The 22,974-nt window shown below is 45.7% G+C and overlaps 1 protein-coding gene across 7 annotated transcripts in view; it reads right to left on the reverse strand.

Moving 5' to 3' along the window:
- The window catches only part of LOC119160886 (cytochrome P450 3A4), an 89,005-nt gene extending 73,418 nt beyond the window's left edge, over positions 1-15,587 (reverse strand). For 2 of the 7 annotated variants that reach the window (XM_075880551.1, XM_075880549.1), the window contains exons 1-2: positions 15,499-15,587; positions 15,293-15,431 (exon numbers count right to left, since the gene is read on the reverse strand). Coding sequence is in view for 1 of the 7 variants with exons in the window: in XM_075880548.1 (XP_075736663.1) it covers positions 15,176-15,218 (43 nt within the window). In the remaining 6 variants the exon portion in view is untranslated. Of the gene's footprint in view, positions 1-14,242; positions 14,405-15,175; positions 15,477-15,498 lie in introns of those variants that run through there. The other 5 variants (XM_037413156.2, XM_075880552.1, XM_075880548.1 and 2 more) reach the window with 5 other exon arrangements.
- Positions 15,588-22,974: the final 7,387 nt, after the last annotated feature.

Below are 22,974 nucleotides of genomic sequence, written 5' to 3' on the forward strand. Positions count from 1 at the left end.
GAGGAGGCCGAGAATGCGTATGGAGTCCACTCGGGGTATTCGCTGCCCATCTTTGGCGTGTAGCGCTATGGGTAGATCACCTAAGGGTGTTAAGTTACGAACGCCTTGGCGAGATTGCCGGTACAGTAGCAACTCTGATTTTGTGGGCGACAAACGAAGTCCAGTGTTTTTTAAGTAGGCTTCTGTGGTATCGAGAGCAGTTTGAAGGGCTTGCTCCAACTCCGCCAATGAGCCTCCTGGGCACCAGATGGTGATGTCATCTGCGTATATAGCATGGTTTATGTTTGGGATGTCGCGGAGTTTGTCAGAAAGTCCCTTCATTACTATGTTAAAAAGGAGTGGAGAAATGACTGCCCCTTGTGGTGTCCCGTTGGAACCTAATGTGTAAGTATCGGATGTAAGTTGCGATAAATGCAGCTGAGCTGTTCGATTTTGCAGAAAAGAACGAATGTACGCCTGGAATCTTTTACCGAGACCAAGGCTGGCAATGGATTCCAGTATAAAGCGGTGTGAGACGCTGTCGAATGCTTTAGTGAGGTCTAGGGCGAGAATGCCACGAACATCTCTCGTTTTTGAGTCGAAGATCTGTTTCTTTAGTAATAGCATGACGTCTTGTGTTGAAAGGTGCGGACGGAACCCGACCATGTTGAACGGAAAGAGTTCGTGATCCTCTATGTAGCGCGATACACGATTTAGGATGACATGTTCAGCTGCTTTTCCTATGCATGAGGTTAGGGAAATCGGGCGTAGATTGTCGAAGTTGAGTGGTTTACCTGGCTTTGAGAGAAGGATTACCGTGGCCGTGCGCCATTGTTCAGGTACCTGGCCAGTTTCCCACATGTAATTAATGTCTTTTGTGAGTAGTGTGATGGCTTGGTCGTCTAAATTTCGCAACAGGCGGTTGGTTACCTTGTCAGGACCGGGGGCTGATCTGCTGTTGAGGTTGCGTAATGCCTCCCGAATTTCTGACTCCGTGAAGGGTTCGTCGAGTTCGGGTATCGTTTCGCATTCTATTTCTGGGTAGTCGGTGGGTTGTGCTGTGTTTAAGGGGAGGTGACGTTTGGAGATTTCTTCAAGAAAGGATGAGTTTGTTCCTCCCATCTTTTTGTGCGAGTGTAGGAGCCGGTCTATGGCATGACTCTGGTTGTTTTTTGTTTCGCAGTCGTCCAGCATGTATTTTAGGAGGTTCCATTTACCCCCAGTTCGCATGCGGCCGTCGACTGCCGAGCAGAGTTCTTGCCATTGGAGTCGTGTGAGCTCCGTGCAATATTTGGCAATGTCTTGGTTCAGTATTGATAGACGTTTTCGTAAGCGTCTGTTTAGTCGTTGTGTTTTCCAGCGCGCGAGTATTGACGCTTTTGCCTCGAGCAAATGTGCGAGGTGTGGGTCCATTCTCGGGACCTCGAGTTCTGTTTGTATTGTTTTCGTTGTTTTGGCTATGTCTTCCTGTAGTGAGGTGAGTAGTTCGATGAATGTGTTGTATTCCTTTGTGTTGTTTTTGCGGAGGGTGCGGAAGGCATCCCAGTCCGTCAGCGTGAATGTACGGGGTGGGGCTGATGCGTTGGGTAGTTCGGTTCGTATGATGAAGTGATCGCTGCCCAGATTTTCCTGCGTATTGGTCCAGGTGTGGCCTGTGACGTTACGGGTAAATACCAAGTCCGGCGTAGTGTCGCGTTGTACCGATGTTCCAAGTCTCGTAGGGAATCGGTGATCTGTGATGAGTGTGAGGGACAAGTCGTCAATTGCTCGCGTGAGGTTAGTGCTATACATTTATTTTCTTTGTCGACATTTGCATGCAGCAACATAAAAAAAATCTTGTCATGGGCAATCATATTTTGTTGGATAGACACAATGGCATCTTAGGCCTGCATAGTGACAAGCCCTGTGATACTGCAGCTAGGTAAATTAGTAGTATTCTGCGCTCTGTGTTTATTGGTTCAATAATAATTAGAAGAGCATTTTTGTAGACAACTGTACTTTGTGCAGAGCATGTCTGTACAGTGGTTGGCTGAAAACATTAAATTAATTTACACCTCAGATACGTCGCCTGAGGGCATTGCATGGGGGGAGGACATAAAACAGCCTAGCTCACGTTGCAAAGGGTTGTTCTGCACAAGTAGCGAAAATGACAGGCAACGCTTTGAGTCTAAATTATTCGCCAAGCACAACTCACCAGGGTGGTTTTTTCATTGCTCGTTTAAATTCTGCAAGGGTATACTATTCAGAAAAAAAATAATTTTTAGAGTATGATAAAGTGACAAAAAAAAATACTGGCGAATGGGCTTGTAAGGCAAGTGCTTTCGCTCCATTACCATGAATCCTGGAAAAAGGCGAAGTGTGTAGTGTTCGCGGGTCTAATCGGAGCTACGCAATGCAGTTTGCTTCGATTAGACACAGAGACACGCATAGCGTTTTCTATAAATAATGCGCACCCTTCGGATCTTTATTGTTCAAATACGCCTGAAAGAAATGCCCCACGACGAGTACGAGTGTATTTTTCTTCCTCTAAAGAAATTGAGGTATCCAATATTTTGATTTTGTCGTTTATATATGCAAAGCTTCGTCTCTTCGTGCTTGCGCTAAACAGGTGATTCTTAGCAAAGTTTTTGCGGGTTGCCTTGGATCACATTCATCTGGCATGTTTTTCCGCAAAGCTTGTTAGCGTAGCTGCAGATGTGTCACGGCAATCGTAGTGAGACGCTATGCGGCTGGTAATACCATTGTAGAAAACAGCGTTCATTTGTATTGCTCGCTGAACACTGTAGATTTTGTCCCTCGATAGTTTGGAACTTTTTTTCTGTCCTCCTCATTTACGTTATGCGTACGACAGCCGCCGCACTTCACTCCAACCAAAATGACCATTAGGCTTAGGGCCGTACTTATTGTGCCATGGTTGTTGTGAAGATCGTAGATATTCAGTTGGTAAAAGTTTAATAATTGTTAAAGTGTAGTTTAGATCAAAACTAACTCATGAGTGGTCCTATTTTCGCCTTCGACTACACAAATGAGAAGCTTAAAACAGCGAGAGTGGGCATTGCAACGCATAACTGCTGCCAGGGACGTGCAGCTTCCTACGGTGCGAGCCACAACGATTCACTGCTAGAGCAGGTTGGTCTTGATTATCAGGCTGATTCAACTCTCATACTTTGTTTCTAATTATCAGTTCTATCGATGGCGTTTATGAAATACATTGACGAAGTTCGACCAAACTTCAAGGAAAGCGCACCCACGCCAGGGCGGGGGGGGGGGGCACTCACGGGTAGGCTGGAGCCTTTTTTCCCGAAATTCTCGCAAGCCCCCCTTTGCCCTCCCCTCTCTCAGGATCAAGCATAGTTAAAACACAACGCATCTGTTCTGTGCCGTCCTGCCACCCTGCAAGAAGAAAATTGTCGTAAGTCCCCACAGAAAAATCCTGACGGCGCCCCTGACCGGCGTGCTCGACATATGAATGCTTCAGCATACTCGCATCCATTGCCTAACTAAAACAAAGCTATATATGTCCAGCACATATATAGAAATACCATCATATTCGGTACATCTTATGCTCGACATCTCGCGATTAAATGAAGTCTTACAGAAAGTGTGTTAATCACGCCTAGTTTCTTCCAAAGTGCCGCTAACGTTATCTGTGTGCGGTAGAGAGTGTGCAGCGTGACCAGTGTCTTCCACCGCGCTTTGAGACACTTTAAGACACTGTACGGCGTGTCCCAGTGCGTTTCAGGGCTATGGGCGACGCTGGCCCCACTGTACACCGTGTCCCAGTGCCTCGCAGCACGCTGCAGTACACTGGGACACACTGTACAGCGTTTCCAGTGTCACCTAGTGCGCTGAAAGGCACTGGGGGATACTGTAAACGCTTATTTTTTTTTTCTCGATAGAGTAACGTGTAAATCAAGATTACACGCCACGTTCATGGTGCACTCGCAATCGTTTTGCTAGCTCCGCATATACCAAATTAGGGAATACGGGACGTGAATGGATGACAAAAACATATGACAGGTTAAACATAAAAAAACATGAGATGTGTGTCATGTAAGAAGTTGGCCACATTTCTCACTCATGATTCGCTCGCGCACGCTTCGCTGGCTTCACATATAACAAATTTGGTGTTACGTGACTTGAATGAACGAAAAAGGTAAATGACGCGTCCAAATATGATAATCATGACATGTGTGTCATATAAAACATGACTACAAGCTACGCTCATAGCGTGCTCGCGTCCGTTTCGCTACGAAATTTCGTATTAGGTGACGTGAAGGACGACGAAGGTAAATGACATGTTGAGACATGGTGATCATGATAAGGGTGTCAAATAATACATGAACATATGCTACGCTCATAAGTCGCTATCGGCCGTTTTGCTAGCTCCTCATATATGAAATTGGTATTAGGTGACGTGAATAGACAATGAAAGTAAATGACATGTCGAAATATGATAACCATGGTAGGCGTGTCAAATAATACATGAACACAAGATACGCTCATAAGTAGCTCTGAGCTGTTTCGCTAGCTCCACATATACCAATTTCGGCATCACGTGACATGAATAGACGACGAAGATAAGTGACACATTCAAACATAGTAATGATGACATGGAAGTCAAGTACGGCATAATCTACGTCCACGTCGTTACGTTGTGCTGATTTTAAAGTCACATATCCACCTTCCTCATATGTGCTTCGCATATAATGGATTTCCACTGTACGCGGTATCTGCCTATCTTTCTTAATGCTCTCGCGTTAAAATTACCTGATATCTGTTCTCGTTGTCAGTCAATCATCTGTGGAACATGCCAGCAATATTGGAACATACCTACTCGCAGGTATGTGCCGCATGTGTGGTGAAAAAGGTTTGATGAGGTAAGCAACGGGATTGCGACATCATTCATGCCATGAGTAGCGAGTCATATTTGTCAAACTCTATTACGCCATTTTACTAATTTTGTTCATACCAGAAGTTAAGGAGGGGATCGCGAGAACAACCAGACGTAAGCGGATAGATAGATAGATAGATAGATAGATAGATAGATAGATAGATAGATAGATAGATAGATAGATAAATAGATAGATAGATAGATAGATAGATAGATAGATAGATAGATAGATAGATAGATAGATAGATAGATAGATAGATAGATAGATAGATAGATAGATAGATAGATAGATAGATAGATAGATAGATAGATAGATAGATAGATAGTGTTACGCCTGAGAGTCCAGACCGAACGTCATTGCCTCTGCAAAGGCAATCTGCGTCAAGGTCAGCGAGCAAGCCCGCCTGATACCATCAACTCAACGACGTCGTCAAGCGGTGGCGCCGGTCTATCTTACGCAACGCACGGCGAGCTCCCTCATCCCATGGGCCCGAAAGCATCCCTATGAAGCAATCGACGCCATGCAGCCTGGTGAGTGTTACGCACTGTGTGGCAACATCACTCGTCCTTGGGTGCAACCCAGTGCAGCGGCTCCGGATTTAGGAATCTGCACCTACCAGTGGTGGTTCCGATTGGACGTTGGTGACCTAAGGGATAACCCGGGGCCTATAAAAAAGCCAAGCGGCGCGTCGACAAGCAGCCCACGTATGCGTCAGAGAGAAGACATCTCGGCTAGCCCTTTCGCTGTCGGCCCGGCTGGTGACTTTGGCAGCGGCGAGTTTCGTAGCAGTGGCGCCTCGTAACAGTGGATGGCAGTTTCGGGATCGACCGGCGTCAGCGGCATTGATGCGGTGAGTGCTTGATGTTTTCCTCTCTGTTCACCAGACGGCTCTAGCACAGGTTATAGTAGTTTAGAGAAGGCTGTGTGAAGCAATAGAGGGTGTCGAAAACCAGGAAGCGGAGCCGCATTAAAGAACGTCTTGTTTATTCGACGCTGGGTTAAAACACTAAAAAGAAAATGGAACGCACGCGCGCTATTTGGACACGTTCTAGTCCTCTTCTTCTTCACCACTCTTCCAAATAATTATTTAACAGCTCCCGATCGAACAACTTGCACGGGCATTCTTCTTTTAAGGTGATTTTTCACAAGGTATTGCAGCTTGTCCGGCATATTCGAGGGGTCGACTATCGTCGTTCTGTCTGCGAAACAATGTCCTTTACAAAACGAACATCTCGTCAGATGGGTCCACCTACCTGCTTGTCGTCCCTACCACTCTTCGTTCTGAGGTGTTGCGAGCGTGCCACAATAAGGTAACATCTGGACACTTAGGCTACAGGTGCAAACTGAGCAGAGTTCGAGGATTACTGGCCTAGACTCACTGCTGCCGTGAAGCATCATGTTCGGACCTTCCTCGATTGACAGCGGCGCAAGTCACCTCCAACGAAACGAGCCGGTTTGCTACACCCTGTCCAGATCCCGACAACGTCATTTGACCAGATCGGAATGGACCTTTTAGGCCTACTTCCCACCTGTAGTGTTGGTAACCGCTCGGTTATAGTGACGACCGCCTACTTTACTCGCTACACCGAGACAAAAGCCATCCAGAGAGGCACAGCAGAGGACGTGGCCCGGTTCTTCATAGAGAGCATTGTGCTGAGACACGGTGCGCCATCGATCGTTATAACAGACCGCGGAACCGCATTCACAGCCACGCTTTTAGATCATGTGTTGGTGCTCAGCCGTACTATCCATCGCAAGTCGACAGCTTACCATCCACAAACCAACGGGTCGACCGAGCGACTTAACAAAACTCTGGAAGACATGCTTTCAATGTATGTGGACATCGAACACAAAAATTTGGACGGGATTCTACCTTACATAACGTTCGCATACAATACTGCGAAACAAGAAACCACATGGATGACCCCATTCAGCTTGTTCACGGACGAGAAGTAAGAATGATGTTGGACGCGATGCTGCCACACGAGTGCAATGACAACGAAACGAGTGCTGACGCGTTTACCCAACGCGCAGAGGAAGCCAGGCAGCTCGCACGTCTGCAAATATACAAACAGCAAGAGTACGTCGCAGGCCGCTATAACCTACGTCATACACCTGTAACGTACGAAACCGGGGACAGGGTATGGGTGTGGACTCCTGTATGAAGACGGAGACTATCCAAAAAGTTGCTCAGAAGGTACTTTGGACCTTATCGAGGGCTGCGACGACTAAGTGACGTTACCTATGAAGCCGTCCCGGATAGCCCAAACTGTACAAGGCTTCGCCAGCACCGACCTGAGCTTGTGCACGTAGTGCGCATTAAGCCATACGTCAGCGAGTGACTCTGAGAGGCACCGTCGCTTCTACAGAGTGACTTTATGCGCGAATCACTGGCTCAGCTATAGCATCGGGGTGATGCTCTTTTAAGGGGAGGCAAATGCCGCGCCCGAAACAAAGAACGAAGACGATGTGCGCGCCAACAGCCTCGTGAAAAGGGAGACTGAAGAAGACGACATGCTTTTGTTTTGCTCTCCTGCTCTTGGCTCCTGCATAAAAACACACGCCGTCGGTTCTCGTGCTCAACGTCTCGGTGCACTGCTTTCGTTGAACCGCGACAATATGCATTAGCGATTAGTGCTACAGAAGTCTTGTTTGCAATCCTCGCTCGTGTTTTATCTATAGCTGCGCTGAGATGATGAAACCTAATTCAATTTCCCGTTTTCAAAATAACGCTAGTTCGTTCACAAGTGAAGTCGTGACAGGCATTAGTGGTCTTGAAGAATACTTGATTGCTTCATATGTCGAAAGAGGCTCGCGTTTTGGCCCAGAAGGCAAGAAAACGTGGCACGGCTACGCTGCAGATCGAGTAGTGCCGCACTTTAGGTTTTTTACAATCCACACTGCATATGGTGTTCCCCTATCCAGACGGCCCCGTAGGTGCTTGCGGTAACTCGCGTGCCTCGGAAAAATATGTTTGTGTAACACAACAATGGCGTTGCGAGTACATATTTTACAAGTATTTATTATTCTGACATATTATAAGATAGACAACAACATGTATACACACAAACATCACATATGCACAACACAAGAATCGAATTGGCGAGCACACGCACTTACATCATTACGCTTACACCACAACATTTACGCCAACCACTACACCACTACGCCAGAACTGGCTAGCACGGTGTTTCATGAGGTTATAGATGCATAAAGCAGCTGCTAACCCATCGACGGCAATTCGAACGTGTTTTCATAGCATCGGCCTGTTTTCGCCCTTGTGTAAGGCTAGCACTTTTATTGCGGGGTGTCATGCAGTCTAAAGTAAACACCTTCGACTCTGAATTCTTCTATTGGTGGTGTCCTGCCCCCTGAAAATGAGTAAACGTATATAGGACCCTCTTGAGTGCTTACCACATGAATCACCCGAAATGCGGGGGTAATAGCGCGACAAATCTATCTTGAAATGGCCGAACGTATGATCATTCCATGGGCGTACAATGCTGTGCAATTCCGTTAGTTTTGCGTCGAGCTGCCCGCGTCCCATGACAGCCATGTTCGGAGCTGTTTAAGGATCGCCTCTATTTCCATTGTAGTTGTCTGGGCCTGCTTCTACGCAGAAACGCTCGGAGACAAGGACGATACACTGAGAAAAATATCTTAACTATTCCAAGACTAAGCGCCATAGCTGACTGTCAGTGGCCACTGATCGCGGGCGCGCCTATGTCCATCATTCTTGTCTACATTTGGCGCCCACCACCGCCACTCCCATATCATAAAGAAAGTTACACACGCAGATGCCCGTAAGCGTGCGCGGCGATTTAGTTTTGCGGCATAGAGAGGGGGTTGTGGTTTGTAGCAGCACCCACCCTACCCAACGTACGGGGCTGATTTCGCACCTCCCTTCCACATAGATGATTAGGTGAAGTTGTTGCCCCCCCCCCCTTTCGCACGCCTATGGAGATGCAAACTTAAGGTCATTGTAACAAGCCTACAATAAATACATTTATACATGCGTATTGTCGCGAACAAAACGCAGGGACAGCATCGCTTTTTGAGAACCTGAACGACTATCGATATACCCAATTAACACAAATTCGCAAATTGCTCTTTTGCGTAGAGTACAGTGGTTCCCTAACAGAGCTCAGCATTAAGTTGCTTGCAGACTCAGAGACTAACTACCATGGTAATATTTAACCTTTATTGTTAAATACAACACAAATGCATTAAAGCGAATGTATAAGATCTGCCTCAATATTAAGTCCAACGGCCACAACGTTGCCAGAGACAAGTCTCCCGCTAAATACAAGAGTTAATGGGACTCCAAGAGTTAATGCCTTCATGAACATCCATGTGTATTTAACACTCCTCTTGCACAGATAATGTAGCACAAGTTGAAAAAAAATGCTATGTTACTTTAATCCTCAAGGAAACTGTTGTTCTCTAAAAAATTGTTGTTCTCTTTAAATTGCTATTCGCTCACAAAAAAACTGGGTAGCTTGTTTGCCATCCGAAATTTTGTACCCATAGCACAGAAACATTTTAGCAAATTAGGCACAAAAGTAAAAAACCTTACTCTTTTTAGCATTGTGTCATTCACCTCAGATTATAATAAACTTTACTTGTACCACCCACAGCTTCAATACCATTGATGAAGGATCACCCAACATACGCAAGAATACTGTGAACACTCTCCGCCTATCTGCTTGTTGCCCATTTGTCTTCACCAGTAATTATGAAGAGTAAATAATCTGTTCTGCTTGCTTGCTAATCAAAACACAAGCCACTCCGACCGAGCTGTCACTAACACCTTGACAACTTTTCGGCACGTTTTATTCCCCTACAAGTGACATACGAACATTCGGTCGATTTGACCATGAGGTTTTTAGATCTAAGATCGTTTTTAGTAACTGATCATGCATGTTGCCATTATGAGCTCCGTGCAAGCAAACCACTGCTACCTTTTAGCTCGTTTCATTGTAGTTTTGTCAAGCGTACAACCACCCACATGTGTTTGCTGAATGCTTTGAAGAACTCCTGCACACACAGAGCATCACCTGACAGTTTCCTAAAGCATGTTGGCCGTCTTCAGGAGCCAGGTTAACCACAGCACATTTTGGTGTCTGTTGCGAAAAAGATGTTCAAAAAGTCGCGAAACTGCCACGTAATTGAAGAGCCACTTCAAAATATTGTTAAGCTTGCTGTGATTCTTTGTGCGCACCGCATATTCCGAAATTTGAATAAAAGATTGCCAAACATTTTGATGTAAAGGTAGTCTTCCCCCCAAGGAAAAGATTGTAAGCTGTCAGGCGGGTGTGGTGTAAGATATCCCTTGTCGTGTGGTAGACGTTACGTAGGCCAGACGAAGCGATGCCTGAATGGCAAGCTAAGACAGCGTAATGCCAACGTCAAAAATGGCAGAGAAGGCCACCTCACGATCATAGATGTTATTGTGTTCCAAACTTTAGCGCCTGCGTGGTATTCGCGCGAAGCCCCGATAAATCAGTAGGACTAATTATTGAGGCCAACAAAATATCTCACTGGGGTGATCTATGCGTCAGCGTGGCCTCCGTTTTTTTATCATCAAATGAGTTACGCTATTTGAATGCGACGGCACATTGAGGCACGATGGCGTGCGTAGTGCGTATATATGTTCAGTGTTGTTTCGAAATAAACCTTTGTTGCTTGTGGCGCTCTATGTGTTTGTACTTTGTCTTCGTCCTTGTCGTATTCGCACTTTACACTTCAAATATATTAAACAAACAAGCCCAGACTGTCATTCTTACTCGGTTTAAACGTGGTTTTGTCTGCATAATAACTGTACACTTTGTTTCTTATTTTCTGATGCTGTCTATTCGTGTTATTTACTTGTTCTATGGAATGTTCTCTCCTATCTATTGTTCTAGTGACACTTATCATGTGACATCCTCTCTGTAGTGATCCCAAGTGGGGGGGGGGGTGACAGTATAAATGAACAAAACAAACGAGTAAAATAAATATTATTGTTCTGCATTAGAACTGATAAACTTTCATTTCTTGCATGAACATTTTCTAATTGCTTTACTCATAATATCACTTGACAGAAACCTTGCATAATGTTGTGTTATCGTGTTTGTGCATAGGGGGGCCGACGCAGACGCGTTTCGTTATCAGCGGTGACCCGGACTCGGACTGTTGGGCTTCGTGACGTCAATGTTCGGTGTGATAGTGACTCGATCATGTATATAAGCAACCGCCCCTTTTCCTTCCTGGTTGTAAAACAGGGCAAGCTGATGATGCCGGTAAAGCACAACAACCAGACATCAACGCTGCCTCTGATCGTGGTCCGTACGTTGCAAAAGAGTGAGACTGCGTTGCTAGGGCGAGACTGGTTGGAATCTCTTAAATTGGATTTGTTGAGGGTGAGTGGGGTGGGGATCGATCGAGTAGCTAGCTTGCTTGAAAGGTTCTCGGAAGTGTTTGAACCAGAGCTCGGACAGATAACGGATTGTCAAGTAAGCTTGTTGCTCAAGGATGGCACAACACTGGTCTTTTGTAAACCTCGACCGGTGCCCTTCGCACTCTGAGATCCCGTTTCACAACAATTGAGGGTCTGGCAGAACGCAGGGGTGATTGTTCCCGTCCTAAAAAGCGACTCGGCCACGACACTGGTGGTGGTTCCAAAAGGAGACAAAACGGTCAGGATTTGCGGAGACTACAGAATGACGGTGGATCCCTGCTTGCGCACCGATCATTATCCGCTGCCAGTCATGGAAGATTTGTTTGTAGCCTTGCATGGGTGCAAATATTTCACTGTGCTTGACCTTTCAACCGCGTATCAGCAGCTGCAGTTGCACTCTGAGTTGCAGTCTTTGCTCACGATAAATACGCACATGGGGCTGTTTAAGTTTACGCGCCTACCGTATGAGACAACCAGTGCACCCTATATTCCAGGCAGTCACGGACGATGTTCTAGGAGGCTTAGATTAAGTCGCCTGCTACCTGGATGATGTGTTGATTGCCGGGGAAAGTTTTGAGGAGTGTTGGGAAAAGGTGGAAAGCGTGCTGACAAGGTTCAAGAAACGAGGCATTAAATTGCGCAAAGAAGAGTGCAAGTTTTTCGAAACATCGGTGGCGTATCTGGGTCACGTTCTGGACGAAAATGGCATTCAGCCATCCGAGGATAAGGTGCGCGCTATCAAAGACGCACCGACACCCAAGAACAAACAGGAGCTTCGAGCATATTTGGGCATGCTCAATTTTTATGCCAAATTCGTTCCGAACATGTCAGCAGAGCTGAAACCATTGTACGAGTTGTTGGGCGAAAATGTTAAGTGGGAATGAACGGACAGGGTGGCGGATACTTTTAAAAGATCTAAAGATTGGGTTATGCATCCCAGAGTACTAACATACTACAATTCGGATCAGGAACTGGGTATCGTATGCGACGCCTCGGCATATGGACTAGGGGCGATTTTATTCCATAAAATCTCGGGGGTCGAAAGACCGATAGCGTTCGCATCGAGGACACTAAGTCAGGCAGAGCAGGGCTACGCCCACCTGGAGAAAGAGGCTCTTGCAGTTATTTTTGGTCTAAAGAAGTTCCACAAAGTTTTGTTTGGTTGAAAATTTTCCGTTTATTCATCACCAACCCCTGGTTGGAATTTTCGGGCATGGCAAGCTAATCTCTACAATGGCAGCAGCACGGATACAGCGGTGGGCCTTAATTCTTGCAGCGTATGACTACCGATGGGTCTACCGAAAGGCAAGCAAAATCCAAAATACCAATGCCCTTTCACGGCTACCGCTCCGAGACAAAGCAGAGGAGTCGGAGGGCGTTCATTTCTTTTCGGTGCTAGACGAGGTTCCATTGTCGGCAAAGGAAATCAGATCGGAAACGCGTAAAGATCGATTGCTGTCCAAAGTAATGTTTTTTACGCAGAATGGTGGCCTGCGCATGTGTCGGACGACGATCTTTCACCACACTTCGTTCGCCGTAACGAACTGTCGGTAGACCAAGAGTGCGTAACATGGGGCGATCACGTGGTTATACCAGCTTCGTTGCAACAGATGGTTCTAGAAATGCTGCACGAAGGTCACCCAGGGATGACTCGAATGAAAATGCTGTCAAGGAGTCATGACGGGTGGCCTGGCTTAACGCTAGACATAGAGCAAGCGGTGAAAGAGTGCATCACTTGTCAGTTGTCACAGAATGCGGCAGCTAGAGTGCCACTAATATCATGGGGCTGGCCAACGCGTAGATGGCAGTGAGTTCATCTAGATTTTGCGCAAAGGGACCAGCATTACTATTTGGTCCTAATGGACGCTCATTCTAAGTGGGTTGAGCTGTTTGTCATGACAACAACAACAAGTGAAAAGACGGTAGAGAAATCGCGAGGTGTTTTTGGGCCTACGGACTACCAGAGGAGATCGTGACCGACAACGGGCCCCAATTCACATCGCAGCACTTCGGAACATTCCTGAGCAGGAATGGAATTCGTCATTCCAAATCTCCTCCCTATCACCCAGCTTCGAATGGTTGCGCCGAACGGTGCATTCAGACCGTCAAGAGGGACTTGTTTAAACAGATACTAGACGAAGAAAGAAAAGGAGACAAGAAGTACATACAACATCGCATAGACCAATTTCTCTTCAGTTATCGCAACACCCGGTTCATGCCCACTGGTGAGACCCCGGCCCAGATCTTCTTGTCGTGGCAGCCAAGAACCAGGCTGTGTCTGCTGCACCCTGAAATGGAACAACGCATGCGCGAAAGCGGGGAGCAGGCGAAGCTCCACACAGACCAGAAACGAGGGCCATGGAGAGACTTTAGGGAAGGCGACCAGGTTTTGGTAAAAGGGCTCCACCCGGACGACGACAAACGGCTGTTGGGTACAATTGCTCAGTGGTGCAGCGCATGCACGTACATTGTTCGCGTCGGAGACGAGGACCGATACGTTCACGCTGATAACCTGCGACTGCGTACATTTCAGGAGAACCAGAGCTGGCTTTAGGCTGCGGGAACAGTGCTGGACGGGCCGAGAGTGGAAAACAAGGGTCCGCTCTTTAGGGACACTAGAGAGCCCACCTCGACCAGCACGCCTACTCGGCTCAACGATCAGGCCCCGCCGCGGTGGTCTAGTGGCTAAGGTACTCGGCTGCTGACCCACAGATCGCGGGTTCGATTCCCGGCTGCGGCGGCTGCATTTCCGATGGAGGCGGAAATGTTGTAGGCCCGTGTGCTCAGATTTGGGCGCACGTTAAAGAACCCCAGGTGGTCGAAATTTCCGGAGCCCTCCACTACGGCGTTTCTCATAATCATATGGTGGTTTTGGGACGTTAAACCCCACAAATCAAATCAAATCATCGGCTCAACGATCAGGACCAACCAGCATCGAACTTGACGTCATCAGCAGCTGAATCAGCAGGGCCTTCTACCGAGCCTTCTCCGGGCCTTTTACACGACAGAGGGCTGATGCTCGATAGTGGTCTCCAGAACGGCGACCCCTCGGGAAAATCAACACCGCAGCTTCGACGACCCGGTTTAGGCGACCGCCAGAGCGTTACGTGCCGTGAGACGAAACCTTGTGAGGGGAGAGGAGTGTTGTGTTATCGTGTTTGTGCATAGGGGAACTGACGCAGATGCGCTTCGCTATCAGCGGTGACCCGGACTCGAACTGTTGGGCTTCGTGACGTCAATGCTCGGTGTCATAGTGGCTCGATCATGTATATAACCAACCGCCCCATTTCCTTCCTGATTGTAAAACAGTTTGTTGTGTGACCGAATAAACATGTGTTGAACTTAGCCACCGTGTGCTGCCTGCCGGTCTCGCCCCTGTTTAGACGAAGATATAATACATAACGCTTCGTTAAAGAGGTCAGCGAATTTCGTTTTGTTATGTTGAACAGCTTTCTCGCACTCACAACGGAGGCTTGTTCAGGAAGAACGCTATTTTTTACTCACACTGTTTTCATTTATATTAAATAACGCTTCAGACTAAGTGATGTTACGACTTCTAATTTTAAAGTGGAGAACGTAAGCTTTTTAATGCTACACAATTCACGTCGAAACAGCACAGTAAGCACAGTGCGTCAGCAAATAATGTCTAAAGTGCGTAGTGGATGCCACCAGAGTAGGAATACCGCCTTAATTGCGGAGTCACAGACCATTCACAAAGGTAAATTAAAGCTTTTGTTGGACTTTGTTTTTCCCATTCTATAGGCAAGCATCACGTAAGAAGGATAGAAAAAATGAACAATGTAAGTGCGGCAATTTTCTACCTCCATGCGTATTTTTGCACTAATTCAATTAAAGTACTCACGCTTGCTGACACGCAAATGGTAGCGTTTTTCTAATATAGACATGGTGCCCAAGAAGAAGGCTGCCGTGTACGTGCTGTTATGAAAGACGACGCCACAAAAACATAGCTTCAGCTTACCGGGACAATGAACTCCGTTAGCGCAGAGCTGCAGCGCCCGACGCTCAGGAACGATAAACGCGAAGTTATCCGAAGTAACGCCAGTGAACTGCACGCCTGCACAAAAGTCGTTTTAGCTGCGTCGATGTCCTCGCGCACCCTGGATGAAAGAGGAAAAAAAGAGGGGGCCTTGGTCGAGTGCCCGCGCCAGACTTTGAAAATGTTACCTTGGTTTCCACAACGGCAGAAGGCAGCCATCGTATATCTCTGGACAGCTTTCACCTTCTCCTTCTCCACGTCCTTAAAGCGTGTGTTTTGTATCGCAAGTTTTGAAACGTGAGCTGTTTCCCGACACCGGAGATAGTGGCGGGCGTCGCCCTCCTCGCCCCTCCCATAACGGCCGCGGTTGAATAGGCCGATTCTTGAGGTCATTGGTCAAGAGTGGGGACACGAATATGACAAGGTCCATGCTCCTAAAAATAATGATTACATAGCATACGTGCGAGTGCTGCTCTGTTCGAAAGTCCGCTTCTCGTGTACATGTGGAGTCTTGTCCCTTGGGTCTGGTCATTTTGCCATTATTATTGATCCTGCGCATTCAGGAGGCAGGGTTCGGTGCACACAAAAAAAAAGTAAGGCTACCCTTTGAACAAGAATGTAAACAAGAGACAGAGTTGACAGGTTTATGATTATCTTAGCTAATGAACTACGGCTCAAATTCATAAAATTCGCGCATTAACACTTTATAAAAACATTTTGGCAATAAAGAACTTTTTTCAATGTTGCGATACCGAAAAATAGTCAGTTTTTTTCTGCGCTTTCATATGCACTAAAGTCCTTATCACATTCTTTGAGTAAACTGCTCACGTTAGGTACCGCATAACGTCTAGACCACTGTTGTTTGGTTAAAGGCATTTTCTAAGATGCTGGTAGTACACGTTACATAAACTTCGCTTTCTGTTTCTGAACTGAAACACCTGCAAGTGGAAACATTCATGTAGCGGGGGACACCGTTGCTGCAGCAAGACACACCACAATATTGTGAAGTTTCAAAATTTTTTATTGTTCCGATGGTATAACATATGCGTGAAGACGACGCCAGTTATAAGCAAAAATACTTGGAACAATTCAGGTGGCTTCATTTTATATATACAGCTTTGAGAAAAAAGCAGTTGTACAATTAAAGTGCATGGCTATAGACCCTTCGAAAAAACGACGGCAACACTGGGCGGCACCATCCAAGGTAAAGGAAGAAATGACAACAAAAAAGCATGCATCCGCCGCACTCCGTTCTTCTTTATTCTGTTTTCGTTATGGGAGCCGCGTCCCACACGATTCTACGCTGAAGTTGTTGCTGCGGTCGTAAGAGCGTCCTGTCGTTGACTTGCTTCGGTAAAGCTGCCCTGTCTGTCTTTGTTTAGAGGCGGAAGACAAGAAACATCACTTTCCCACCTGGTCGTGAGGAAAACAATCGCGTATGACGCTGCTGCTATAACGAAAACGAAATAAACAAGAACGGAGCCTGGCAAACGCACGATTTTTGTTGTCGTTTCTTCCTTTACCATGAACGCTGCGACCCAGCGTTCCCGTCCTTTTTGCTATAGGGGTCTATACACTAAGGGTGTTTGCTTGAGCGGCTGCACAGTGCGAAGCGAAGTCTTTTGCCAGAGTTCTGTTATAGCCTTGAGGAAGACGAGTCCGCTTGTCGAAACGCCGGCTCGACACAAACCCAGTTTACAGATTTTTTCTTCGACAGTATAAACAACGCATGTTCAGTCTTCTTGTGTTCAACGGCCCCAAGGCGCATATATCTAGTCTTTGTTGGGAATCGTCACCATTGCTGCCTCTAAAAACAGAGCGAACAGTCTTAACGTTCCAGTTCAAAAACGTTCCAGTAGAGGTGCATCTTCATGAGCACATCTGGCTGTGTCGGCTTGAAGCATGAGATGTTATTGTAAGCTTTTGTTTGGTGAAGTCATGTGTGTTGGCTGGCGAAAAGTTTTGAACAAAGGCAAACGGTCCTGCTTACGCGAGCACACAGTGAGACACGATCACCTGTGTTGCGCAAAGCGGCTACGGCGCCCTGAGCGCCCAACAATTCACTGGTTTTAGCGGGAAAATTAGCTCGTGTAACATCGCGTTTTCCCTGCCTTGTTGAACCGCGGCTTTATTTTTGCATCAATCAAATAGCCCAATCTCTCTCTTTCCAATTTGTTCAAAAGCACCTGAATTGAAAAAATAAAAAGATACTTTTGGGGAGGGTATATTTAAAGGATAGCAGCAACCTTTGAAGGTAGCACAGCGGAGAAATTCGATACAAAAGACAGTCTGTCATTTATCGTAATGGTTGCACGTCGATTATGTTTACGTAACGTTGACTAACCATTGTTACTTTCAAAAATGTTGCCAAGAAACTCCTTGATAAAGGCTACAGCCATTTATGATATATCTGTAGTGGTCACATGCAGATAGCTCTGTGCAACTCCTCAGCATGCCAAGTGAACGTATCCGGAAATGCTGACCTTTGGCGCGTACAAACGAGCGAGCGCGCTGAAATAATGCGGCACCAGCTGGCTTCCAATAAGCGTCATTTTCCATTTGAGGTCAGAAGACCGCCGCCGGGCTTCGACGTCCACTTGCTTGCTGGAACCCGGCACATTTGGGGTACGTCCGTACGTCAATTGGCTTCACAAACTCACGATATATGCCGGCCTTCGGTAGAGTAAATGAGGCGCGCCTTGTGCATTCGGTACTTTTTCTTCTCCAGGGTCGTTCAGGAAGTGGCTTCATCTTATAAAAAATGCGATTGTAAATGTCAGCTACGCGTTTCTCATAAAATCTCTTCCTGCCTTCCTTTGGTACCGCACAAAACAAGTCTCACTGTGTAACTTAGCAAGGTGGCTGTTCGGGGTAGTTTGTAGGTAATTGAAATATTAAATACCTCAAGCTTAAGGGTCGAGAGAATGACGGCTACTTGAACTGTGCTGCGAAATGTACGACAAAACCACCAAAGGTTGCGAAAAAAAAAACAATGAAGGAAGCTGGTATAAAAGTGCTTATCTAGTGCAGGTTATCGAGCGTGGGAACTACTCGCTCATGAGGCGGTTTGATTCTGTGACTTAATCGATACCCAACCGCTTATTCACACATTGCCGCGTTTTCTGGCAATCGGCCTTCTCCAAGCGCTTGGCGACGCAGATCGCGATAAGATCAATGTCAACCAAGCCCATATTTAGAGGAAAGGCGGCGATGCGAAGTTTTCTAAAAGTGCAATTTTATAAAAATTTTATCCAGTCGGAAAAACTGTCATGCACATAGAAGTATACACTGAACGCCTGCACATGCCTCTTCCCCTGGAAACAAGGTGGCTGGAGATCTTACTCATTAAGCAAGCCGGCATCCTCAGCCAGAGATGTGATAAGAGTGCGTGGTTAATTACAATAGAATCAGGTATTATAAATTGGCGAGGGCACGGTATCCCCGCGTCCATGCGATATTCAAGAAGCCGAAGAGGATGGTCTGGACACTTCATCAAACCAACATGTACCCAAATCCGGAGGCCTACAGCCATTATTATGTGTAAAAGAAGGAGAGACCTGCACAGCTGGTACGCTGTGATATCGCGATATAAAAAAATGGCAATGGCCCTTGGGAGAAAGTGCATTGTAGCTAAGAAGCCAGCACCTTGTCGCAAAACGACCGTAACTTTGAAGCAAATTCGCCTCGTCTTAGCTTGCGTGCGGAACGTACCGCAGCGTGAATTCCACAAGTAAAACAACTACTTCCCTTGACCTCTTTGATGCCTGAAGTTTTGCTTCAATGAACAACATTCAGAAAAGTGTGGTTTGCATAAAGAAATGATCAAATATGCCAATAATGTTTTCAAAAAACCTATCTATATCTATAGGTGAGTAACGACTACAAGCCACGCTCATGATGCGCTCGTGGTCGTTTCGCCAGCTACTCATATACCCAATTTGGTTTTGCGGGACGTGAATGGATGACGAAGGTGTGTGACTGCGGCGAACATCAAGATCATCACATGCGTGTCTTGCAAGAACATGACTACATGCCACGCTCATGATGCACTTGCGGCCATTTTGCTACCTTCACATATACCAAACTTAGTACAACGTGACGCGAACGGACGACGAAAGTGAATGACACTTTCAAAATGATAATCATGACATGTGTACGAAGTAAAACGTCACTATACACACTACGCTCATAGTGCGCTCGTGGTCGTTTCGCTAGCTTCATATATGGCAATTTGGGTGTCACGTGACATCAATGAATGACGTAGGTATTTGTTTGGTTCAAACATAATAATAATGACACGCGTCTGTTGTAAGAAAATGACAACATATTTATTTACAGTACCTCAAAGGCCCCAATGAAGGGGTTTCACATGAGGGGTGGGCTATTACAATTGGTTAAAGGAGTAGATGCTCGATCGCTGCTTTGAAGTTGATGATACTGGAGTGGTGCGCAACATGAGGAGGAAGGCCATTCCAATCTTGTGCGGTCTTGACAAAGAAGGATGAAAGGTGCGCAGTGGTGTGAGCTCTTGGCGGGTAAACAGCTTTCATGTGATTGATGCGGTCTGAATGACGATGGGCTGGCTTGATGGTGGGAGTACGAGGCGATCCATGATAAAACTTGAAAAACAGGCACAGACGAGCTAAACAGCGGCGTGACGAAAAGGTAGCGAGGTTAGCACAGATTTAAGTTCGGTTACGCTTGACTGATATGAATAATCTGAAAAGATGAATCTTGCTGCCCGGCTTTGCACTATTTCAAGTGTTTTAGTATTGTTACTCTGATGAGGGTCCCAAACAGCGCATGCGTATTCGAGTTTTGGTCTGATTAGTGTCTGATAAGCGAATAGTTTGACAGGGGTAGGAGCTAGATAAAGGTTTCGGCGCAGGCAGCCAAGAGCACGGTTTGCTTCGTTAGTAGTGGGCGTTATGTGAAGGGACCATGTTAAATCTGAAGAAAAATGGACACCTAGATACTTGTATCTAGTTACGCATGAAATTTGAGTGTTGTTAATGAAGTATGCTGGAGATGAGTAGCACTGTCGGCGATGGAAACAGACTAGTGACGTTTTGTTTGCGTTAAGGGACATTAACCACGTTGTACACCAGATTTCAATTTTATGAAGGTCAGATTGAAGTTTATGAACATCTGATGTGTTGTTATATATTTCTTTAATATCACAGTCATGATGCGCTCGCGGCCGTTTCGCTATCTTCACATTTACAAATTTGGTATTAAGTCACGTCAATGGACGACTAGGATAATGTCACGTCCAAGTATGATAATCATGACATGCGTGTAAAAAAACATGACTACATGCTGCGCTCATGGGGCGCTGGCGGCCATTTAGCAAGCTCCACATATATCAAATTTTGCATAACGTGACATGAGTTGAGAACGAAGGTAAATGACACGTTCAAACATAACTATGATATGCTTGTCATGCAAAATATGGCTACATCCTGTGATCATAGCGTTCTCACAACCGTTTCACTAGCTCCAGGTATAGCAAATCTGGTATCACGTGACGTGAAGAAAACGAAGATAAATGACACACCCAATCATGACAATCATGATATGCGTATCAGGTAAACCATGACTACATGCTACGCTCATAGCGTTGCCTTGGCCGGCTTGCTAGCTCTACATGTACCAAATTTGGTATTACGTGACGCGAATGGACGGCGAAGGTAAATGACACATTCAAACATTATAATCATATTAGCATCATAATATGCGTGCCATGTAAAAGATGACTGATTATGCTATGCTCATAGCGCACTTGTGGCCGTTTCCCTTGCTCCACGTATACCAAATATGATAGCATGTGACGTGTATACTCGACTAAGATCATTACCCGTCCAAAATAGATAATCATGATATGGAAGTCATGTACGGAATAATTTGCGCCCGACTATTAACGTTGTGCTGACTTCAAGGTGACCTACCAACATTATTATTCGTTCTCCGCATATAATCCATTCCCACTGTACGTGGGTTGTTACAGTTTTTTTGCAAATGGTTCACAGTCTTTCAAGACGCTGCTCAAATGATAGACGATGGCAGAAGTTGAATTCTAATTTTTTAGTCTTCACTACTGCCTCAACAGTCTGCCTCACCCTTAACAATGGTGTCATACAAAATGCGCCCTTTTGGCTACATAGCTAACTCCCATATCAAGGAACTATTTGTTAGAACTTAATTAAATCGCCAATGTGCACCAACACTGGCCAACTGTTATTGTATTCATTGAGTGTACTCAAATATTGTTCTGTTGAAAATATCCATACTTTTAAAAAACTCTATATCTTGCCTCACGTCTGTTATATAAAACAAATATTGTTCCAGTAAAAGCACGTTTACTTGAACTCTGTTCATCGAAAGCTACAGCGCATTCGAAAAGACGTCGAGGTCCTGGCACAGCCCTTTTTGCTCTTACGGGAGAAATTTCACGATAATTTTAACTCGTTGGTGTCGACAAGAGTTAGGTCTGGGAGCCCCTTGTTTTCATCGTCGCTTGCAGAACCCGGTCCAGAGTGATCACAATATGTTGCGAAAGCAAACAAAACTAAATTTTCAAGAGGCGTGAAACAACGGCACAGCAGCGTTTCTTAGCTATGAAAATTTCGAATGCTGAACTGGAGCTCTTTGCCAAGCGCAAACGATGCTCACGGAGTCACGATGGAAGAAGTGCAAGTAAATGGAAATTACAAACGACATTCATTTTGATTGTCTTAACACTGCCATGTAAATAAACATGTTTTGAAGCGTAAATATTCACATATATTTCTTTAATAAGGCTCACTGCTCGCATGCTTGTAGGTGCTGGATTTGACATTTCAGAGACCAGCCAGTTTGGTTCACTGTTAGAGCTCCATGAACGCAATTAACAAAATCACCTGCTACAAATGTGCGGTAGCACTTAGTTCATAATGATGCGTCTAGACGTGGCTACTTTAGATTCTGCCAGCGCGTTATTTGCCACAAGGTTTGTTCACTTTAGGGCCCCTCCCCTCAAATGTAGAAGAATTAAACCGTCCCCATCGAGTAGGGATTAATGAGCTTTTACTTTGTTTGCTGTTTGTCTGTGGCTTCACTTTTCATACCAAACAAATTGCTTCCAGAAAAGTAACAGTAAAGTGCCCTCTTTTCTGAACAGTGTGTGCTAAAATATCCTATTAATAAGTTTGCAAACTTCATTGAACAGAGCTATGAGCAAGTATTTCGAATGCTATAAATTTCGTCAGCCTGTTTTATGGAACATTACCCCAATTTTCCTGATGCACATGCTTTCATTCTCCTACTCATAACATTCCACCGTAGTGAGCCGGACCATGCCATGCGGTGCCATCTGCAAGACCTGTCTCGCTTATAATAAAGCGACGAGTACTCGCAAAAATTCTTTTTGTAGAACCTTGACACTGTAAGTGCAAAGAAGCAAGTGGTATCAGTAACTTTTTTTCTTTCAGCACTACTGTATATGCCCCTGCCCATTGCCTTGAAAGAGTCTTCCCAATCACAACAATATATACTCAGTGTGAAAAAGTGCTGATAATTATGCGCTACTACAGGTCCATTTGCTACCTATATGTGCACTCCATCACATTAACTACCTAAGAAATTGGAAGCCGGCACATTTCACTTAAACTAAGTATTTCATAAAG

This window comes from Rhipicephalus microplus, chromosome X (assembly GCF_043290135.1).
Source record: "Rhipicephalus microplus isolate Deutch F79 chromosome X, USDA_Rmic, whole genome shotgun sequence".
Taxonomy (NCBI): domain Eukaryota; kingdom Metazoa; phylum Arthropoda; class Arachnida; order Ixodida; family Ixodidae; genus Rhipicephalus; species Rhipicephalus microplus.